This window comes from Peromyscus maniculatus, chromosome 14 (assembly GCF_049852395.1).
Source record: "Peromyscus maniculatus bairdii isolate BWxNUB_F1_BW_parent chromosome 14, HU_Pman_BW_mat_3.1, whole genome shotgun sequence".
In the NCBI taxonomy this organism is placed as follows: Eukaryota; Metazoa; Chordata; class Mammalia; order Rodentia; family Cricetidae; genus Peromyscus; species Peromyscus maniculatus.
The window spans coordinates 8,944,114-8,965,031 of NC_134865.1; the positions used below are offsets into that span (position 1 = coordinate 8,944,114).

Sequence of the window (20,918 nt, forward strand, 5' to 3'; positions counted from 1 at the left end):
AAATACAATAACGAAAGGACATTCCTTAACATAAGAACCATTTATGCATAAGCCAGAGATTATATAAACTGGTTATGAAATGCTAGGAACTTTTTCCTAACAACAGAGACAGAAGGACATAGATGCTTATTTTTATTACTGCTGTTTTCAGGCAGTAGAATTATAAAAAAAAAAAATGAAAGGAAAGAAAAGAAAATCAAAGGGTCTCATAATAGAAAAAGGAGTAAAATTCTCCATTTACAGATAAAAAGATTTTATTATAGAATTGTCCAGAAAATACCAAAAACAACAAGACTTAATGAAAGAAAATAAGTGTAGACATGAGATAATCAACTGTGAAAATGTTCCATGTTCATGAATTGAAGGTCATTGTGTTGTTAACTTCTTGATATTAAACATCATAATCTCAAGTTTCTTAGAATCTCTTAAAAATTCCAACATGAATTCATTTTTACCAGAAATGAAAAAGCCAAACATCAAGTGAGTGTTGAATTTCAAGATTTCCTAAATATTGAAAATAATATTGATAAAGGGGAAAGAGGAGAAAATCATGAATTTGCAGTTTCTCTTCACAAGCTGATTACACACTATTAATTGTAGTACTGTGGTACTCTCACAAGACAAACATGAGGTCTAGTGGAAAGTAGAAGACATGCCAGAAGTAATCCATCAAGGAGGATCAATTGAACTCTGGTAAGGATGCATGGTTCAGTAAGAGAAAAATGAGCAGTGTATTCTCGTGGTCTTGACATGACTGGATTCCTCAGCCAAAAGAAAAAATAATGGGTTTCTTCTCTACTTCACACTGTATAATCTTGCTTTAAATCAAGTGGGAAAATTGTAAAGAAAAAAAACTGCCATTCATTGGGTTGGAGAAAATAATTATTTAATTAACACTAAATTGACAAGCAATAATAGAAAGGAACCATATACTGACTTTATAATAATCGATTTTTCTTCCTCAAAGAATAATATAAAAATGGGGTATAATAAAGGAAAAACCTGGCAAACCAAATTCAGGCTTCATAACCCACATTAAAAGGCAAACACTGACTCCAAAATTTCCTTTGACCTCAGCACACATGCTGTTACATACATACTCATACCCTACACGAATGAGTGTAATAAAAAGTTTTGAAAAAAAAACCACTTTGGGAAAACACTCCGTAATATGGTAAAAATTATAAAAGTATAAATCCAGTAACAGATATCTAAACAACATCTCAATTAAAAAAATTGCAGAGGGAGAGGGAAAAGGAGAGAGAGACTATCAATTTTTAAAAAGGGATTCAAAGAAATTGAGTGGACAGTTCACCTGAAAATTTTACAAGGTCCAGTAAGTACACCACTGGATAGCTGGAAATGAAAATCATATTCAGTGGATATATCCAATCACCACATAACATTTCAGTGAATGATAGCATGTATGATGTTGAACCCCTATGCCAACATTGTGTAAAGCCATTGTACCTATCTTGTTTTTGTAAGTACACATTTTGACCTCATTACAATGAAAAAAATCACCTCATGGATCAAATCTTCAAATGTACTCTCATGGTTAACATCTTGTAACTATAATTTAGACTTATTGAAAATGATAAATGTGAAGAAAGAAATCCCATACACTGCTTAGTGGAAAGTAAAACAATGTAGGTGTAGTGGATATCAATGCAGCAGTTTACAAAAAATAAGTTTTTAAAAAGGAAAGAAGGATAAAAAAATCATCACACAAACTGTGACCCAACATCTAAATACAAATGCAAAGAACTGAAAACTGAAAATCAAATGATACTTGAACATCAGTGCACACTTTTTTTACTTAATTAAAATTGTCAAAGAGTGGAAAATGTGTGTTCATAAAAATGAATGGTTAAAACAATCTAACATATATATATATATATATATATATATATATGTGCAGGTGTGTACACATATAATAAATTTGTTATTTATGCTTCAATGTGAATTAAACTTACATTTTGGTAACTGGAATGAGCTAGATACAAAAGGACAGATATTACATGAATTTTCTTACATTAAATATCTGCATTAGAAGAATTCACAGTGAGTAAAGTTTGATGACTTCATCAGGAACAAGGGAGGGAGAAATTAGCATTATTGCTACATAAATTGAATGACTATTTAGGGTCTAAAAACATTGTTAAATATTGTAAATGTTGATAACACTACTGACTGACATCGAAATTGGCCAATGTGCTTCCTATTGTGTTGAATATGTTTCCCACAATGAAAACATTTTTAAAAGTAGAGTAGAGCACTTACCAACCATCATATTTGCATGTGCAATAGAGCTTTCCTACATTGGGCATCTTTGACTTTAATTGAACTTAATAAACTTTGCATCACTAATATAGTCAATGTTTCTGTATATGTTGAACATGTTATTTCATCAGTAAATCTAAAAAGTGCTAATATGAGTACATTTTTAACATGAAGATGAAAAATAATGTATTGTTGAATAAATTGAAAGGTAAGTAAAACACAAAAATGAAATAATCTGAGTATTTAAGTATATTTTGAAAAACAATCAAATTTGAAAGCATTGAATAACTTCATATAAAACTAAAATAAACATTATTGTAAGATATCTATCATCTGTAAAACTAAAAATAATTAAAATTAATTGAACCCTATTTATGTTTTTCTTTTTGATCAGCATTGTATTTTATTAGTCACTCTCAGTTCTTCAAATTAAAATTATAAAAATTACAGATTTGTAGTTTGACCAATAACATCCAGTTTGCCCAACAATTCATAAGCTCTGCATGTAGAACACTCATAACATTCCTTGTCTGAATTCCTATTCATGTGCTTGCTTTGTTTTATAAAGTGCTGTGTCTAAGATGCTGCCTAATAGCTTTTGTGAGCGTCCATACCTATAACTTACACTTCAGTACACAAATTAATTGCAAAATTACTCATAAATGAAAAAACACGAGAATGACTTCTGTGTGTGCTCATTAATTTTATGGTTGACATTTGCTCTCATTCCTTTGAATATGCACTTATGTTGTAACATAATGCAATAAATTTATTTTTCCCACTTATTTAAAATGATTTTGTTACTTTCATACAGAACTTTGGGAATGATCATTAATCTCACTTAGTTATACATGTTTTCTCTTACATAGCCTCAATATATGGGAGTTTGGGTTCAGTGAGACGGCTAATAGAATGAAGGTGCCTTCAACCAACTCTAATTATCTGAGTTCAAATTCCAGGATATATAACATAGAAAGAGAGAACCTACTCCTACAAGTTTTCCCCTCAATCCCACATACATGCCATGGCGCATACATACCCATACTACATGCACACATATATATGAATAAAATAATTACATAAAAATACTAAATACAGAAATATAGTCAAGTATACCATTGCATAAGATTATTCATTATTGCATACCTTGAGATTCATATACTGTGAATCTTCTTGATAATTACTACTTTTAGTGTAAACATTATGATTGCTTCCTTAATGCTTGACTGAATACTAATATACACGAAAGATTTTTGTTTATTGTTGGAGATGTAGAGTAAGAAGTTTAAATTCCCATTCTAACACATTAAAATCGTACTCTGTAGAAAAGCAAATTATGGTGTTTCTCTAAAAAAAGTAATAATAATGAAAAGTAGATAATAAACCAGGCTGAAAACACTGGTTGATTATCACCACAAAGGAAAGCAAGAATCAGGGCCCATGTAGTAAGAGCACAAATGGGACCATTTCCAAGGTAGTCCTTAAAATACTGCTGTGATCTAGGAACACCACTGCCCTTGACATTTGCACGTTAGAGGGAGAAAGAAGCATTGTAGAAGAAATCTTCCGGGCCAGTGCTAACTTTTAGTGTATACCCATTTCTTCAACATAATCATTTGTGCACAAACACACATATGCCACACACACACTATATTTTCCCAAGTAAAACTGTCAAAAAACAGAGAATTAAACAAATTACTAATGTCAGAAATCACCACGAAAACCTCAACTCAACCAAGTGACTTCCATTTCAATCACACATTCAGCATGTTTGCTAAGTGTTGTGCAAGTGTTCTTGACTAGTTTATCAGGCTCCTGTTTTTAATGGAACTACCAGGATGTTAAGGAATACAAATAAAATCTGCCAGCATTGGAAAACCCCGGGTTCATATAGTAAAAGGAAATACTACTTACAGTTCATTAAATAGTTCATAATACCAAGAACTAAGACAGTTTATGTGCATTTTCAAATTTTACTCAAATATTTACGACAGTTTTAGAAGATGAAGAACAGAAATTGCTCCTGATGCTTCAGTCCAAGGTAAACTCTAATAGGTTAAGGTTGGATACTATCTGAGTGTAGCTTTATTCATATTTGTAAACATCAAAGAGGTCTCATTTCTACATATTCTGGTGTTAATGCAGATGTATACTCTTTTTTATTTAGTCTGAAATTCTGAAAAAAAAATGGAAAAAGAGACCCTGAGCATGACACATAACATCTGAACAATTTTCTTATTTTTATGGTTCTCTGGGAAAGCCAAGGCTACATTATACTATTAGTAATTTCCTCATTATTCTCATTTTCTGAAGGTCTATTAGGAGAAGCCTCATCACTGTGTCTTACACAAAACATGCAGCTGCTATAAGTGAGTTCAGATAGTTTTGCTGCCTCATCTTAGACATGTGTACACCCTAAAGAAAAATTTGTTCTACTATTATTAAGCAACTTAGGATTCCTGAAGATTTTCACCTCTTATGTATAAAATAAATTTATTATTAAAACATACTATTTATTACAAAAATCACACCACCACCATTCAGGCTTGAAGCAAAAGGTTTTTTCCAAAAATAAGGCAATGTGCAAATTGTGTCATAGTAAAACATTTATTTGTTAAAGTGATATAGATTATTCAAGATTCTACAGTCTGTTAAATCATGGATGGCAATGTAGGATGGATTGATACAGAACTTGATGCCAATGAAGGCTTTGTTCTCTTTCCTTTCTTAAAAAAAATATTTGTAGATCAGAAGAAAAAAATTTGGTTTTAAAAGGGGATGAATCATGGTGTGAGAGAGCCAGTTCCACCGCATCAGAGATGTCGTCACTTTGGCTCCCATGAGCAAATCCTTCATGGACAGCAGTTCAACAATCTGCCATTGTGAACTGAAACATTTTCAAATTTTATCCAGTAAAAAATATCAGGGACAACTGTTTTCGAGAGAGAGAGAAGCGGTGCTCTTCATATCGACTCCAGCCTCTGCAATCAAAGAAAGAAAAAGAAAGAAAACACAAAACAAGTAAGATCATGGTACAAAAATCTAAGGTTGCTGAGTTGCAAAATCCAGGCAGAAGACTCCTAACTCACTGTGCAGGACAGACACAGACACCCATATCAATATAGAAGATACGACCTTATAATTTAAAAGTTAGCAAAACTGTAATAATAACCACCCATTTCAAAAGCAAATCTAAGTGCATAATGACTCCATATTTATTTGAGTAAAAGCTTAATTGTAGACTCAAATTGACTCTTTCTTTATTTTTCCCCACACTCTCCAGGTAAAAATTAAAAGATTATATTCCTTGATCCATGCCATTTGTTATAACATATGTCTCTGCTGCTCTTTTTAATAATGGGCATCTTTGATTTTATTTGTTCAGTATTTCTAAAACTTAAGTGATCCCTATGCTTTATATTAAGCAGAGAGTTTCGTATCAAAATTTCATAAGATTTTTGTTGTACCCTTAATGATAATGAAGAATATTGTTCATTTTCACTGAATAGTTCTTCACTCACAAAGCAAATAAAGTAAGTGTGAATATAATTTACAAAGAAGACACTACTTTTTTAATTTAAAAATGAATTGGAACAAAACTGTATAAAATCAGTTAGTTCTTAAAAACACTAAAACTGTGATTATAATTTCCTCCAGTATGGCTTCACAGGTCTCATGGATTTAGGGTATTTCTATAAATTTCAGTCTTGACAAAGAAAAAGGGGGCAGGGATATAGCTCATCAATTAAAGATGCTAGCCAACAGCCTGATGACTTGACTTTCGTCCTCAGAATCCATATGGTTAAGGGTGATTGACTCTTGCAAGTTGTCCTCTGACCTCCACAGGAAAATCTTGACTCATAGCACATATACAATCATACACACACACACACACACACACACACACACACACACACACACACACAAACACACACATGTAATGCAATTTTGCAATTCTTTTTGAAGCAAAGAAGGGAAATGTTAAAGAAGTATACGTTTTCAAGTACATAAATTAAAATGATTTTTTACTTCATTAACATTAATCTTTAAAAGTTTCGATTTAAGGGTTTTAAAATGAAAAGCACAAATGTAATACATAGAATTTTTTTTTTGTTTACTGAGTATCCTATACTAAATTACAATATAACATATTGAGATAACTTTATCTGGTAAAGTTATTAAACTTATTTTCATGACTGCAATAAAAATAAATACTGTTAAGTGACTCATTTAAGAGTATATTTCATGTAGCACTATTTAAACTCATAGCAACTGCATATACTAGCTGGCCTAAGGTCTGACTAAGATTGAGCTACTCAACATTTTCCCATGGATTGTGGTGGTGCTCATGAGGCCCCACCCTTCCCTGAGAAGCTGTTAACATTTAATGTTTCCCTGTGGGGAGGCATTTTGTCATATTCTGTCGTGTTTTAGCAGCTGAAGAGTTTCCCATATTTCAGTTAAACTCCTTCTTGTGTTTATGTAAGCAAGCCGAAACAAATTCAATGGGTACAAACATGAAGGAAAGAGGGGGGAGAGGAGGAAAAAAGGGCATTGTTCAGATCATCAAGATTGGGAGGTGATAAGGGAGCACAGGCGAGGATTACTGTGACGTACTCATGTAATTTTCAAACACTTAAGTAAACATAAACAAAATATTTCAAAAATACTTAATCATCTACAGATGTGGATTGTTTGGGGACACAAATAACTTCTAGGTTGTCATACTGTGCGTGGTACATTTCAGTCCTGTATTTAAAATCAATACATAGACACTTGTAAGTTTGTTGGTCTTTTATGCAAAGGAAAAAAATCTTTCAGACTCAGGTACTTGAAAAATATTCATCACAAATATTTGTTAACTGTAGAATTTTTAAACATCTTCTAAAATCTATGAGGAGTGAGAATCTGTCTATACTGAAGTGTAAATATTTTATCCTGATTTGATACAAATTAATGCCTAAATATGCATAAAGTGATGTATTCAATGACTAAAGATAGTTAAAGGACCAGTAGATATCCTACTTATGAAACAGTAATAATTGTAATTACCTGAGAGTCTTACTAAATTCAGATATTACTATGTTATGTATTTTACCTAACATAAACCAATGCTAAAAGCTCTTTAAAATGTTATATCTATTACTTATAACTGCTCAGGTTCATAGTATTGTTAATATTGGTGAAAATGAATAACAAAATCATTGTTTCTGTTCATATTTTAGTAATATATCTCCTTTTAGAAAAAATAAGATAAAATTATACCAAATTTCAAGTTACATAGATTTAATAAAAGAAAAATCTCAGTATGTCAAGAAGAAAAAAATAGATTGTCTACTAACTAAAAGATTCAAATTATGTGGTCAATATAATCAGGTAATGGGGAAAACGTAACAAAGAGAGGATGTAATGCAGAACACTTAGGGACAGCTACTTGTCTTAACAATGCAAAAATGTAAAGAGAACATGCCATCTACTCCAACAGAAAGGGAATTTCAGTGGGTTTTCCAAAATTTCTATATCAGTGTCTTTATTCTGAGGGTCATCAAGAGATATGGAATAATTTCTTTAGAGCAGTTATGCCCTCTAAGCAAAGGAGGTGATTCTTAAAGGTAATCTCTAGACCTTGGAGTTCTGTTATTTTTTTTTTTCTTCTGCTCAAATGTTTCCAAATAACATAAAGGTAGCTCATGATAAAAATAAGCTAAATACTGTCTACATATGTAGTGTGTGATTATTTACTGTATTCATTACAAAATACAAACAAGCAAATAAAAGACCACACACACACACACACACACACACACACACACACACACACACACACACACACTTTAAGCGAGCTTGCATAGGAAACAAAAGCTATTCAGAGCCCAAACTTTGCACTGATTCTTCTCACTTAAAGAAACAGCTGACTGCAGGTAAAGTATTCCTTATTTTACCTGAAATGAAATGCATAGGTTCTGGGGATGCTGTGAATGTGTTGCCCTGATTGATTGATCAATAAAAAGGCTGATTGGCCAGTAGCCAGGCAGGAAGTAGAGTGTAGGTGGGATAAGCAGACAAGGTGAATTATGGAAAGTGGAAGGCTGAGTCAGGAAACACCAGCCTGCCGTCCAGGGAACAACATGTAAATGCAACAGGTAAAGCCACAGAACATGTGACAACATATAGATTAACAAAAATGAGCTGAGTTTAATTGTAAGAGCTAGTCAGTGGTAGACCTGAGTTAATGGCCAAGCAGTTTAATTACTATAAGCTCCTGAGTAATTATTTCATAAGTGGTCTGCAGCCCTGGGAGGGACTGGAGATAACTCCAGCAACAAATAGCACCCAACGGCTAGAGTTTTCACCTAAAACCTGACAAAGCTTAAAAAAAATCTAAAATAAAGCTAAAAAAGCTTCCTAGTTGTCTCTCAAGTTAGCCACAGCCTACAGGCTTGAGCTACTAATATAAGCATCTGTGTGTTTATTTGGGTCTCAGTGGCTGTGGGTCTAAGTGGGACTGGAGAAAACTCCAACTACACATAGGGGCACACACTCAGACGTTAAAATCTTTTTTTTTTCATAGTTTGGTTATAACTAAGGGTAGTTCTATATCTAATCATCCAACTTATTTATGTTTTAGACCCTTTATACCGAAAACCTGAAAAAATTACTAGGGTAATCACTTCATGGTTAAAGTCTACTACTAGAGAAGTTATATCAAAAATCTAAATTTTAAAAATAACTTATTTGATAATAAAATATAATAACATAGGTCAAATTTAATTAAAAATGAAACAATTATTTTAAGGCTGCTCTAATCTAGTAAAGACTATGCCACACTTCCTTTGAGTATATGAATACACAAACACAAAAAAAGTATTTTTTTGTTTTGTTTTGAGCACACAAGTCTTTCTTCAAGCTGTCACTCACACATTGCAGCATCAATGCACAATATTCCCCTCACTTCTATATACAATGTTCCTTTTTTTACATGTTAACCTTAGTCATCCTCAGTGTTACTGGGCTACTTTTAAGGCTACAAGTCTTTGCTAATTCCCTCAATTGTCCTCGTTATAATAATAAAACTTATGAATGACTTCGCATTCCTTTGTCCTTGAGTCTGTTTTCTGTATTTATATCCTTATAATCTTATTACCCAATTTATGTAATTCATTTTATTATTATTTTTATTATTATTATTATTATTATTATTATCATTATTATTATTATGCTTCCTGTATTTCCACATTTAGTCAGGAGGGTCCTTAAGGACAGAAAACAGAACAGGGCATTTTGGGGAATACAAAGACTGTTTCAAATATTCTGTGTATGATAAAGTTTCCCTTAAGCAGGTGCCTCAGTGTGGCAGCCCTGAGACTGCTCCTAGCTGTGACTCTGTGCTCAAAGGCTACTATCTACTCTGGGGTCCTTCAGATACATACAATAGAGCATTCAGAAAGGGACTGTGAGAGAGAGTGTGTGTGAGAGGACACAGCCTGTTCAGAAAGGCATCACACTTGATTCTGCTGACCACTGTGGGAATCAAAGACCTAAAAAAATAACCAAAATAACTTAAACATTCCAAGAATACCATAGTGAGGACATAGAGCCACTTCAAAAATGCACACAACTATAATTGGAAAGAGAACTGGATAGAGATTTTGACACTGATGTTTTACACGTTTTTCTTTTCTTTTTTGCATGTGGAATTTCTTGGTAAGGATTATAGAAAAGGCAGCATAGGAAAATTGAAAATGAAATATTCCTGCTACATTAAGGTATTAGTTTTATTTCTTAAAAATATTAAAGAAAAATGTATTATCAAGAATTTTAAAGTCTGATATATCCCATCATTTTCTCCTTGCTCAAATGCAAAACATAGCCCCACACAGAAATTTCCTAGTGAAAGACAGAAATAACTACATGATATTCTGGATTATTATAATATACATATTGGTGGTAGATAGTCGCTGACATTTTGTTTTCATCACATGTTCAAAATTTCTATAAAGAACACTAAATTCCTTGTGATGAAAAGTCGTTGTTAACAGTTTTTTTGAAACTATCACAATGACAAAATTTTATTTTCTGAAGCAGGACAAAGATTCTCCAGAGTAAGGACAAAGACTAGCTTCCAAAGTTTACTTCTAAAAGAAACAAAACATCCACGATGATAAGTAATGCCATTTTCATGTGATTGGAACTTGTACATGGCAATTTTAATACGTCTTGAGTGTCCACTCTTCTGCTTCTGTCTGTAGCAGCACACTGAGCATCAGTTTGAAATGTTTTCCACAGAGCACTAACCCTGCACCTAATTTCTCATTGAAGCTACTTTAATGTTTAGGTCAGCTGGGTGCCCAAACCCCAATAATAAATGAACTTTTAAAAGTACGAGAAACACAAGAAGATAAATAGAGCAAGGGGAGAATAGAGAAGAAAGGAGAGGGGACTGGAGGAAAGGCGTTCTCCTTTCCAGGAAATGAGAGCCTGGGAAATTAAACTGAAACCGAGGCAAGGCGCCCTCTGCAGGCGGCTCCGTCCGTGGCACCCAGACTTGCTGATCTTGGTTTCTACCACCTGTTATTTAAGACACTCAATAATAGGGCAAGGGAAGAAGCGATGCATGAAAATGTTTGCTTTGGTTTAGCGATGGAATTTACTAGGGGAAACTATGACATATTGAGAAAATTAATACTGTTTTAATATATATCATGCTACAAGGGGCAAAAATATACCTTCGACAAGGAGAGCATGTAGTTTTTGTTGTTGTTGCTATTTTCAATTTTTTTTAAAAACAGATTCCCCCACTTTTCCAAACCACAGCAAATGGCTGACAGTTCCAGATGTTAGAACAGATTGCTTCAGTGAGCCTCCATTCTGGACACACATTTTGTGACCCAATTAAAATGTAGGAATCAAATTCTCATTTGAGAAAAAAGGGGGGGCTCTCAAGAAGAGTAATTGGTGGCTGATAAAAATAATGCCACTGATAAGACATGTGCAATAAATCGCTTCCCTTTAAAATGGTTTCATTCATTTTACATATCAGTGAAAACCTTCATCTTTTTCAGCAAGGCAAAAAATGTATCATCTCAACCCCGAGTAGGACAGGGATGAGAGGCATGGCTGGGTATGTCCTTACAAAGATGGGTGTCAGGCAGGAGTCAGACATGTCATCCACAGATCAGTATATCCAGACAAAGATATCCGTGTGCACAGAAATAGTTCTTAAAGTGATTTAAATCTGGAGAGACCATGATAACTGCTTCAGGATCACACTAACAGCACAATAAGAACTACATTTCAACCCAACAACATTTCTGTTCATCGGGAGTAGATCCAGACACGTTTTGCTGATTCACTGAACTCAATCATGCTTCAGTTTATACTGCTAAGCACTTCACTTAAGGGACAATCTCAAAACCGGGAACTAACACATCAATAATCAGAAATCTCATGTATACAATAGCAAATCTCTCTGGTTTTTGATGTAAATAGCAATGAATAAGCTTCTCACCTGTGTTTCCTGGACATTCTGGTCAACATTAGTCAGCAAAGCATCTGGGAATGAGATTTTCAATGTTATGAACAGTTCTTTACTTGTTTTCTCCCTTAAGATCCGGTCCTAATACTCTATTCACTTTGTTTACTGAGCTGAACAATCACTTGCATGGTAGCAATTAGCTTTTTTATTTTTACACTTTCCCATAGCTATATCATATATTTAATGCTATAACAATAAATTTTAAAATACATATTTCTAGTATATAAAAATATCTCTTAGTGTAGGATCAATGCAGTTCAATGAGACAGTTGGATTTCTATTTCTGTTCATTCCAGAATAAGCATTTCAAATGCAGAACTGTCTGTGAAAACATGGAAACCACAGAGTTCAAAGTTGGAAATAGAACTCATCCATACTTACCACACATATGTAAACACAGTATTAAGCATCAGTTAATATCTAGTCTTCAACAACTCATGTCATCCATTTCTAAGTAAAAGAGTAAGAATAAGATACTACATACAAATCCATCCATATATACCATTTGACTGTAAATGTTCAATATCATAACACAATCCTGGTTGGACATATTCTATTTCTTTGGAGAATGTGTTCATATGAAAAGACTATAAATTATTTTGGAATGAAAAGTGTTAAAGATCTATATGGATAGTTATCAGATTTTATAAAATATGTTAGAAAAAATAAAAATTAATTTCTTTTTATATATGTATATATATATAAAATCTTTGAGCACAAATATTTATTTCAACATACAATAACCCCTGAAGATTAAAATTTTTAATTAAAAATGTTACAGAGAGAAAAATGATTAGGGAATTTGATTATAGTAGAGGCAAAATATATTTCATAATTCCTATAATTTATTCAAATATTCAAATATTTACTTACTTAGTATGATGTAAAGCAGAATTACATTAACTGAAAGAATTATGTGTCAAATTAGATAGTGTGTAACCACACCACAAAACAAGTACATTTAAAACAACAAAAGGTTCATGGCTTTCTCTGGAACATATTAGAAGGAATGTTTTTTTTTTTTTTTTTTTTTTTTTTTTTTTTTTTTTGGTTTTGACATTTGTGAGCATAGATTTCCCACTTTGAGAAGATTAAATGAGGATGTAAATTGGACATAATTAGAAAGTTCAAAATGACAATATGTATTAGAAAGTGTGCATTTGACTGTAGTTTTAAAAATGGTAGATATAATTTAGGAACATTTCTGTGATAGTCCTTTGACATCTCATTATGTATAAGTAATTGAAAAGCTATTAATTTGCATTACATGAAAAATATTATTTTAGGTAATTTCTTCTACAATTCAGTGTATGTAAAGAAGTATATCTATCCATAATTAGACCTGTATAAATAACGTGCATGCATATTCAGTATTTACTTTACCTCTTAAATATTGACATTGAAACAGGTGAATAAAACCAGAACAAACTCACCAATTTCTTTATTATAATTACAAGCTGCAAATTTTAATAAAGTTTTAAATGTATTTATTTATGTAACCACAATGGGAGAATTTAATACTTTGATACATTTCCAGTTATAAATTGTTAACTTCTTTCCCAATTGTGTTGACACTGTATTGCTAGGATAGCTGAGACACAGGAACATACTATTCATACTTTTCATTTTGTGTTGACATTTTCTCTGCTAAAAAGCAGCCATTTCTTCTGGAAAACAATGAAAAGAAATACAAAACTCATAGTGCTTATAATATCACTGCTGAATGACCTTCCTTGTTTGTTTACTTTGTTTTTGTGTCTAAAACTGAGTAATTTTGAAGGCTGGACTTTGAAAATCATATAAAAATTTTGTTGACTTTGATTCCTTTTTCTCTCTCCTCTATACATTTTTTATGAGAGTACTTTTCCTTTAAAATGGTTTTTCTTTATGTGTATATGCATGCACATGAGTGAAAGAATATGCGTCATATGCATGTAGAGCACTGAAGAAATCAGAAGAGACATTGAGTCCTCATAACTGAAGTTAATTTACAGAAGGTTGTAAATCACCGTGTGGGTTCTAGGAACTGAACACAGCTTCTCTGCAAGAACTTTAAGCACTAAACTGTCTCTCCAGGCCCTTAAAGATATATTTCATACTCTTAAAAGGCATTCAATATCATTTGCCACTTTCACTATACAGTATATAATAATTATTATTTAATTATTATTATTGTTATTTATTATTATTATTATTACTATTATTATTATTATTCCTGTAACAGAACTATCAGCAACCTAAGAAAAAAAGCACGGTTCTTTCCTATCCAACCCACAGCTCCCACAGTTTTCCCCAAACATTCCTCAGGCTCACATAGCAGCACTCAATGCTAAGGGCTGCTCTCATGACAAAAGTAGACTGAGGATGCGAAAGAATGATCCTCACTCCATCTAGGTTAAATAGCCATGCTTTACTAGCTTATAACTACAGTCATAAATCATCGAGGCCAAGGAAACAGCAAACTCTTATTTGCTGTCTTCTTTGAAATGAGTACAGGTTACAATTACTAGATACCTATGGTGCATTTTATTTCTGCAGACATTTTAAGTATTTGCATTTTAAAGAGAGTTTTCTTAAGTTTATACATGAACATAAGCAGACAGGGAATACTAAAAGTTAAGAAACAGGTGGCAATTAATAGATTTTCTGATTATTTGCTTTAATTTGTAAGTAAAAGTTACGTTTCTGCAGTCAAAGCAAATACATTGAAATAATGTTGACAGAAAGCTAAATACTGAAGTGAAAATATTTCACCCAAAAGGGGGGAAATGAATTGCATTGAAGTTTTGAAAATGACTTATTTCAGAGACAATACAAATATTTTACTTAATATATTTCTGTGTCAATGAATAACACTGGGTACTTCAAAATTATATCCTAAAATTAGTCAAACTATATATTAAAAGTAGGTAAAATCAATTGCTTCAATGTATTAGCTAGTGAGACCTTTTTTGACTCCTTGAATTTGGGGGAAAAGTCTATAGCAAATAAACTGGATAGTGTCAGGGTTACTTGTTCCTGTATCTAATTTAAACTGTTTTACAAAACTGATTTATGTATTAATCAATTTGGAGGTTCCAAATACAACAGTCATCAAAGCTGTTATTCCCCAGAGCACTGAGGAAACTCTGAAGGCTGTATTCTCCCTCCATGACACCACTTAAATTATGGTTTTATATTTCTAAATCAAAGAAAATTATCCAAAAAGAATCAAAACAGTTTAGAGATGGATACATAATGCTTTGTCTAAATATGCAGAGTAAATATTTTTTAAAGACTCTAATAACTAAGAGAGCATATGTTTGTTCTTTGCATGTCACAAGCTGATAATGTTACATGGCTAAAATGAAAGCTAAATAATTAAGAAAAAAGAAGTAAAACTAATGGATCCATTTTGCTTGTAGTCAGAAACATGAAAAAGGAAATGGCATGTTCAATACACATGGTAGGTTAGGTAAACAATGTACTATATGGCAAAATGAGAAAACAAGAACACAGCATCTCTGACTGCTGTGGTAACATAATTTCTGAACCACAATTTTCATGATGCTAATTAGTTGAAACTGTTGTTTATGGTAATAATAATCCCTTCATCTCTAGAGCTACTCGTGTATTTATCTATCAATTTACTCAGTCAACTAAGCATCTATGCTGTGTCAGTCATAATAAATAACATTAATTATCTCCATAAGCAAAACTGCCATCATATGAATGCACATGAAGACCAGATAACTTTCTTGGTAGCCTAGTCTTTTGTTGATTTTTCAAAATATAAACTTTTACAAAAACTAAAACACAGGCTTAGATATTTATGTTTAAGAAACAACTGCCCTCAGTCCTTGGATGGGGTTTCTGGCACGACAATTAGGGTGTTTGGCCATCGGGAGTCTAATTTGCAAGAAAGAGGAGGGTTTATATGAGTGAGAATTGTTGAAACCAAGGTTGGATAAAGCACAGGGACAAATAGCCAAACGAATGGAAACACATGAACTATGAACCAATGGCTGAGGGTCCCCAACTAGATCAGGCCCTCTGAATAGGTGAGACAGTTGATTGGCTTGATCTGTTTGGAAGGCATCAAGGCAGTGGGACCTGGTCCTGTGCTCATTGCATGAGTTGGCTGTTTGAAACCTGGGGCTTATGCAGGGTTGCTTGGCTCAATCTGGGAGGAGGGGACTGGACCTGCCTGGACTGAGTCTGCCAGGTTGATCTCAGTCCTCCTCGGGGGAGGCTTTGCCCTGGAGGAGATGGGAATGGGCGGTGGGCTGGGGGGAAGGGAAGGGGGCAGGAGGGGGGAGAACAAGGGAATCCGTGGCTGATATGTAGAACTGAATGGTATTGTAAAATAAAATAAAAGGAAAAAAAAAAGAAACAACTGTCCAAGCATATATACCCTTAAAAATCTCATGAAAATACTAAAATCTTAATTATTTAATGACTTTAGTCAAAATAAAATTCATATGCTTTTGCCACATATTTTAAAATGTCTATGAGAAATGAAATATTCCCAGTCAAGGTTCCAGGAGAAGCATAAGCAAGTTGATCATTTTGAAAACGAAAGAAATTGTAACATTTATGTTTCTCGGTAGTTTAGAGCAGGCATGTAGGGCTGCCTGCTTTGTCTTGTATAATTTTAAGGTCTTTTTGTCCTCCAGAAACCACTTTCTCACAATGACTAGGAAACTTTTGCCCATTCAAGAGTTTAGTATGATGTTGGCAAACCTGAGAATGGGAAGATTATTAGCATGCTGTTGTCAATCAAAACCTCACTAGAAATAATGTGACCAGTGTAAATTCAAAATACATAGTTGGAATTAGATGTTACTAATGTAACAGTGCCAAAAGTCACTCTGCTTTGAGAGGTGCTTTGCTTTTATGAACTAAGACCACATAGGCAACCTTATATGTGCCTCAAAGAGCTATCTACAGGAACAGTGGAGGAGGATTAGGCTTTGTTTAGTGAAAAGCAAAAATCTCAAAAAAGAATCAAGGAGGACAGATGTGATTTAGAAAGCATAAGTAAGCCCACTGAGCAATCTCAAAAGAAAAATTATCAGGACTGGAACCAAAATCATCTCCAACTGCTTCTTTGTGACTTCCCATTTAATAGCATCAAAGAAAATGTACATGTAATTTAAAATTAATAAATTAAAATTAACATTTTGCATGTACACAGAGGCAAAAAAAAAGCCAGCTAATGATTTGAAAGTCTGAATTTAGCTTTAAATAATGTTTGAGTGATGTGAGTTAGTATGCTATCATTTTGAGCTAGATGTGATGGGCAAAACCAATCCTACCACCTGGGCAGTGGAGCAAAGAGTATGGGGAAACCTTCAAGGTATTCTTTATTACACAGTGGGTTTGGAGTCAGCATGGGATACATGACACCCTGTGTCATGTGAAAACAAACAAACAGCAAAAAGAAAACAAAACCCCACAAACAATAACATCTAATTTCACATTAAACTCACTCCCCATGATTCCTTATCATATATGAAGTACTCACATATAGTATGGCTAACGTGTTATGTTCGATGTAAAGGCCAAGTAAAGGGTCTAAGTTTTGACAGAAGACATAGCCTCACAACAAAATGAAAATAAAACTAGAAGGAAAAACAAAACAAAGCCATGTATATCATTTCTTAACAACACCACAGAGTTAAATATAGATGAGTCATGACTCCACCGAATCTCCAAGAATGTTTTTCCAAGGAAACATTTGACTGATTTTTTTATATTCTTTAAAATAATGCATGCCCACTATGCTGAATGAGTTATGATTACATTTACCACAGTCTTTGGTTTGAAAAAATGCATTTACTTTAAGAGACAAAAGTTCTGGAGCAGAATTATAGCAAAGAAGGGAAAAGAGGAATGGTTCTCTATCATTTGTTAATGTGATCAGTCCTCCTTTAGACGTTTTGATTTCACTTGGTGCCAAAGGCAAACACCTGGTTGTAAAAGCTGAATTATATTTTTTTTCTGATTCTTTAACTTGTATTAGGAAAATATAAAACACATTCATTCAATAGTTGTGTGGGGAATAAATGTGATGATCTTTATATTTCTATGGATTAGTGTATATGATAAATGTGAAATGAATTCGTTTTATTACTTTTCCACTGAAAAAAATCTGGGTTAGGAATGAGAAGTAGCTTAGAACAATGTTAGCCCCAAATCAAGACTGTTGTTTAGAAGTTTACTTACTTTAGCATTCTTAATTTGAACAACAGCTTTAACCATTGAGCTGTTCTTTACAACACAGTTGCCACTGAAAGCCATTCAGGGCCTTCATTTAAAAATGTCAGTTATTTATAAACAGACCTCTCTTTAAATGACAAGAAATCTAATTTTTATGTAAGGCATTTCCTGTGATAACATTTCACATTAAAAAATGTGTTTTTTATTTTATGTGGATGCGGGAGGGGGGCGGGGTGGAGTGGGGCGGGGTGGGGTGGGGCGGGGTGGGGTGGCGTACTAGCATGGCTGTCTGAGGACAACTTAAAGAAGTCGGTCCTCTCCTGCCACTTCTGGGTTCCCTTTACTAACTGGTCAGGAGAGGCAGGCTTGAGGCCTTTACAGGCTGAGACATTTCTTGTCCCAGTAACCACTTTTTAAATAGGATTTGCTGTCACGGGCCTGAATTTAGCCCTGGGGTAGGAGAAGGCATTGCTTCACTCTCTCTAAGCGCCCACCACTCTTGCCGTTTTATGCATGCGACCTTCAGGCACGTGTACGAAGGTCCTATATTCCCTCTCTCTTCCTTGCTTCTACTTAAAAATTCTCAAGTCCAAGTATCAAAGACCAGACAAGAATTTCAAATTTCAATTTACTCTGTGAATTTTCGCTGTAATTTTTTTCAAAGAGAAATAACAGATTCCATAAAAGCTTTCTTATATATACTCCACATTTGAAATAGTGACTTCTCCGTAACAATCGTCAGAAATGCAGGGGTGAGTCCGCATCCCATTCATAGACATGCTTCTCTTAGGAGACAGCTCACGTGACTCCAGTGAGTTACCATAGGGATAACATTCCTTTAATTCTCCATTGAGAGAGGACCCGTGCCTGGCTCTAGCTCTCTCGACAGGCACTGTGAGAAACTTACTTGGCTTGGTTTGTGCTCTTTGAGATGTGGGCCCCTCTGTGACGGCAGCAGGAGCACAGCTAGCTAACTGCAAGGCAGTTGAGTTGTTCCTGTTAGTGTTCTGGGACTCAACATTTGTGACAGCTTCGCTCTGCGGCTCAGCACTGGGCTTCGTGCCAGTCTTTCGTTTCTGCTTTTGAGACACAGACGCACTTGAAGTCCAGGTAGGAGGCAAAGCAGAGGTAGCGGTGGAGGAGTCCTGGCTCGAACATGTGTCTGAAGACTGAATCACATTGTCACTGGCAACTTTACAGCACTGAGCATTCTCTTCATGGCCCATGGCTTGTTTGGACATGGACTGGGGCAGTGTGACACTGCACCCTTGCATCTGAGCCCCATTAGTTTGAGAATAAACGTTGCTAACCTTGGTGACCTTGTGCTGCCCGTTATTGTTACAGACCTTATACCGGATCATTAGTATGATGATGAAAACCAACACAGATGCAACAATGATTCCACCAATGATAATAATCATGGTTCCGCCCAAAAACTGGGACTGCATAAAGTGGCAACGGACATAATCCTGTTCCGTAGTAAACTGGATGCAGCCCACGACTCTTGTGGCAGTGAGGGAAGTGATGCCATCATCATATATGGCCAACACACACAAGTCATACATAGTTCCAGAAGCCAGATTATTGACCAGAAACGTTTTGCTTGTAGGAGGTATCATTCTGAGGGACAAGGGAAAATGTGTTATTATTAAAAACAAAACACATATACACACACAGTCATTATGGCTTTAGTTCTATCTCCTTCAGTACTCATGAAGATAAACACATTTATAGCAGATATGAAATATGGAAAGATGATCTGATGTTATATTTACCAAGTTAGAATAGCTGAAAGCTCATTGTTACAGTTTGCATTATATTAATGGTGCCTGCACCATGGCTTGACAAGCTTACTAATTACACTGCTTGGCAAAGCAGTACTCCTAATAAGAGCCACTGTTAAAAAATCATTTATGACAAATTACTTTTGAAAGGTGTGACTGTGACATTATCTGACTACTAAACAAATCCATTTAGCACTTACAACACCTCTATGACTGAAAGGCAATTTGAAGAAAGAGAAAACACTGACAATCACATTAGCAACCAGAATGGAACAGCAATTCGGAGCATTTGCTTTCCAAATCGTAATAAGCCGCTATGGAATGGTACCTACTAAGGCTGTCTTTAATAACTTCTGTTACAAGGATGAGCATATTTTATTTACAGACATCGTGATTTCTTTTGCCTTAGCTCCCAGTACGTTTTAATGAGTGTGATGTGCATGTGTGAGTAATAACCTGGACACATGATGAAGCAAAGCTGTTGCTAAGTATGTGAAATCACCCAACCACCATATTCTAATGAGTATCTCCAACAAGAAACATTTTTTTTTTTACATTTAGAGATATCTCTAGATCCATTCCACCGTGAAGACTTCTGCATTCCTATCTGCTGCTAACTTTTTTCCTGAGGTGTAACCAAATACAATAGAAAGTAAAATCAGTTTGTAAGTAAAGGGTGAAACTATAATTTCTCCTGAAAATGAGTTATAGAAATATCAAACCATGGAAAAACTAAACTGCAATACAAGCTATACAGTGTGTTCTGAATGTACCAGGAAACTTACAAGAGCATGTATTGGTAACCAAAATCACTGCTGCCATTCAAAGGGTGTATTCTAAATGTTGCATATCACTAAGCCCTTAATCACATCAATGTTTATTCTTCATAAAACACAATGGAAGGGATGTAAATATCGTAGGGATGACAACCACTGCTTTCAGGAATTCACCAAGGTTCTAAGAATGACATAGAATTTATATCTCAGAACAGGAATGCAACTTTGGGATTTGGAAAGCAAAATGCAGCTTATCACAGAGTTAATACTTAGAATGGATAGTCAGTACAGGAAAGTGTGGTGAATTCATAGTCTCTCGTGGAACACTGATTGAATATC

General features: G+C 34.2%; 1 protein-coding gene across 4 annotated transcripts in view; it reads right to left on the reverse strand.

Moving 5' to 3' along the window:
• Positions 1-1,912: 1,912 nt before the first annotated feature.
• Lrfn5 (leucine rich repeat and fibronectin type III domain containing 5) overlaps positions 1,913-20,918 on the reverse strand; it is a 297,900-nt gene continuing 278,894 nt past the window's right edge. For 3 of the 4 annotated variants that reach the window (XM_042260572.2, XM_076550588.1, XM_076550587.1), the window contains 3 exons: positions 18,927-19,639; positions 11,792-11,835; positions 2,871-5,264 (listed from right to left, as the gene is read on the reverse strand). In XM_042260572.2, coding sequence (XP_042116506.1) covers positions 5,247-5,264; positions 11,792-11,835; positions 18,927-19,639 — 775 coding nt within the window. In that variant the 3' untranslated portion in view covers positions 2,871-5,246. Of the gene's footprint in view, positions 5,265-11,791; positions 11,836-18,926; positions 19,640-20,918 lie in introns of all 4 variants that reach the window. The other variant, XM_015989580.2, reaches the window with a different exon arrangement.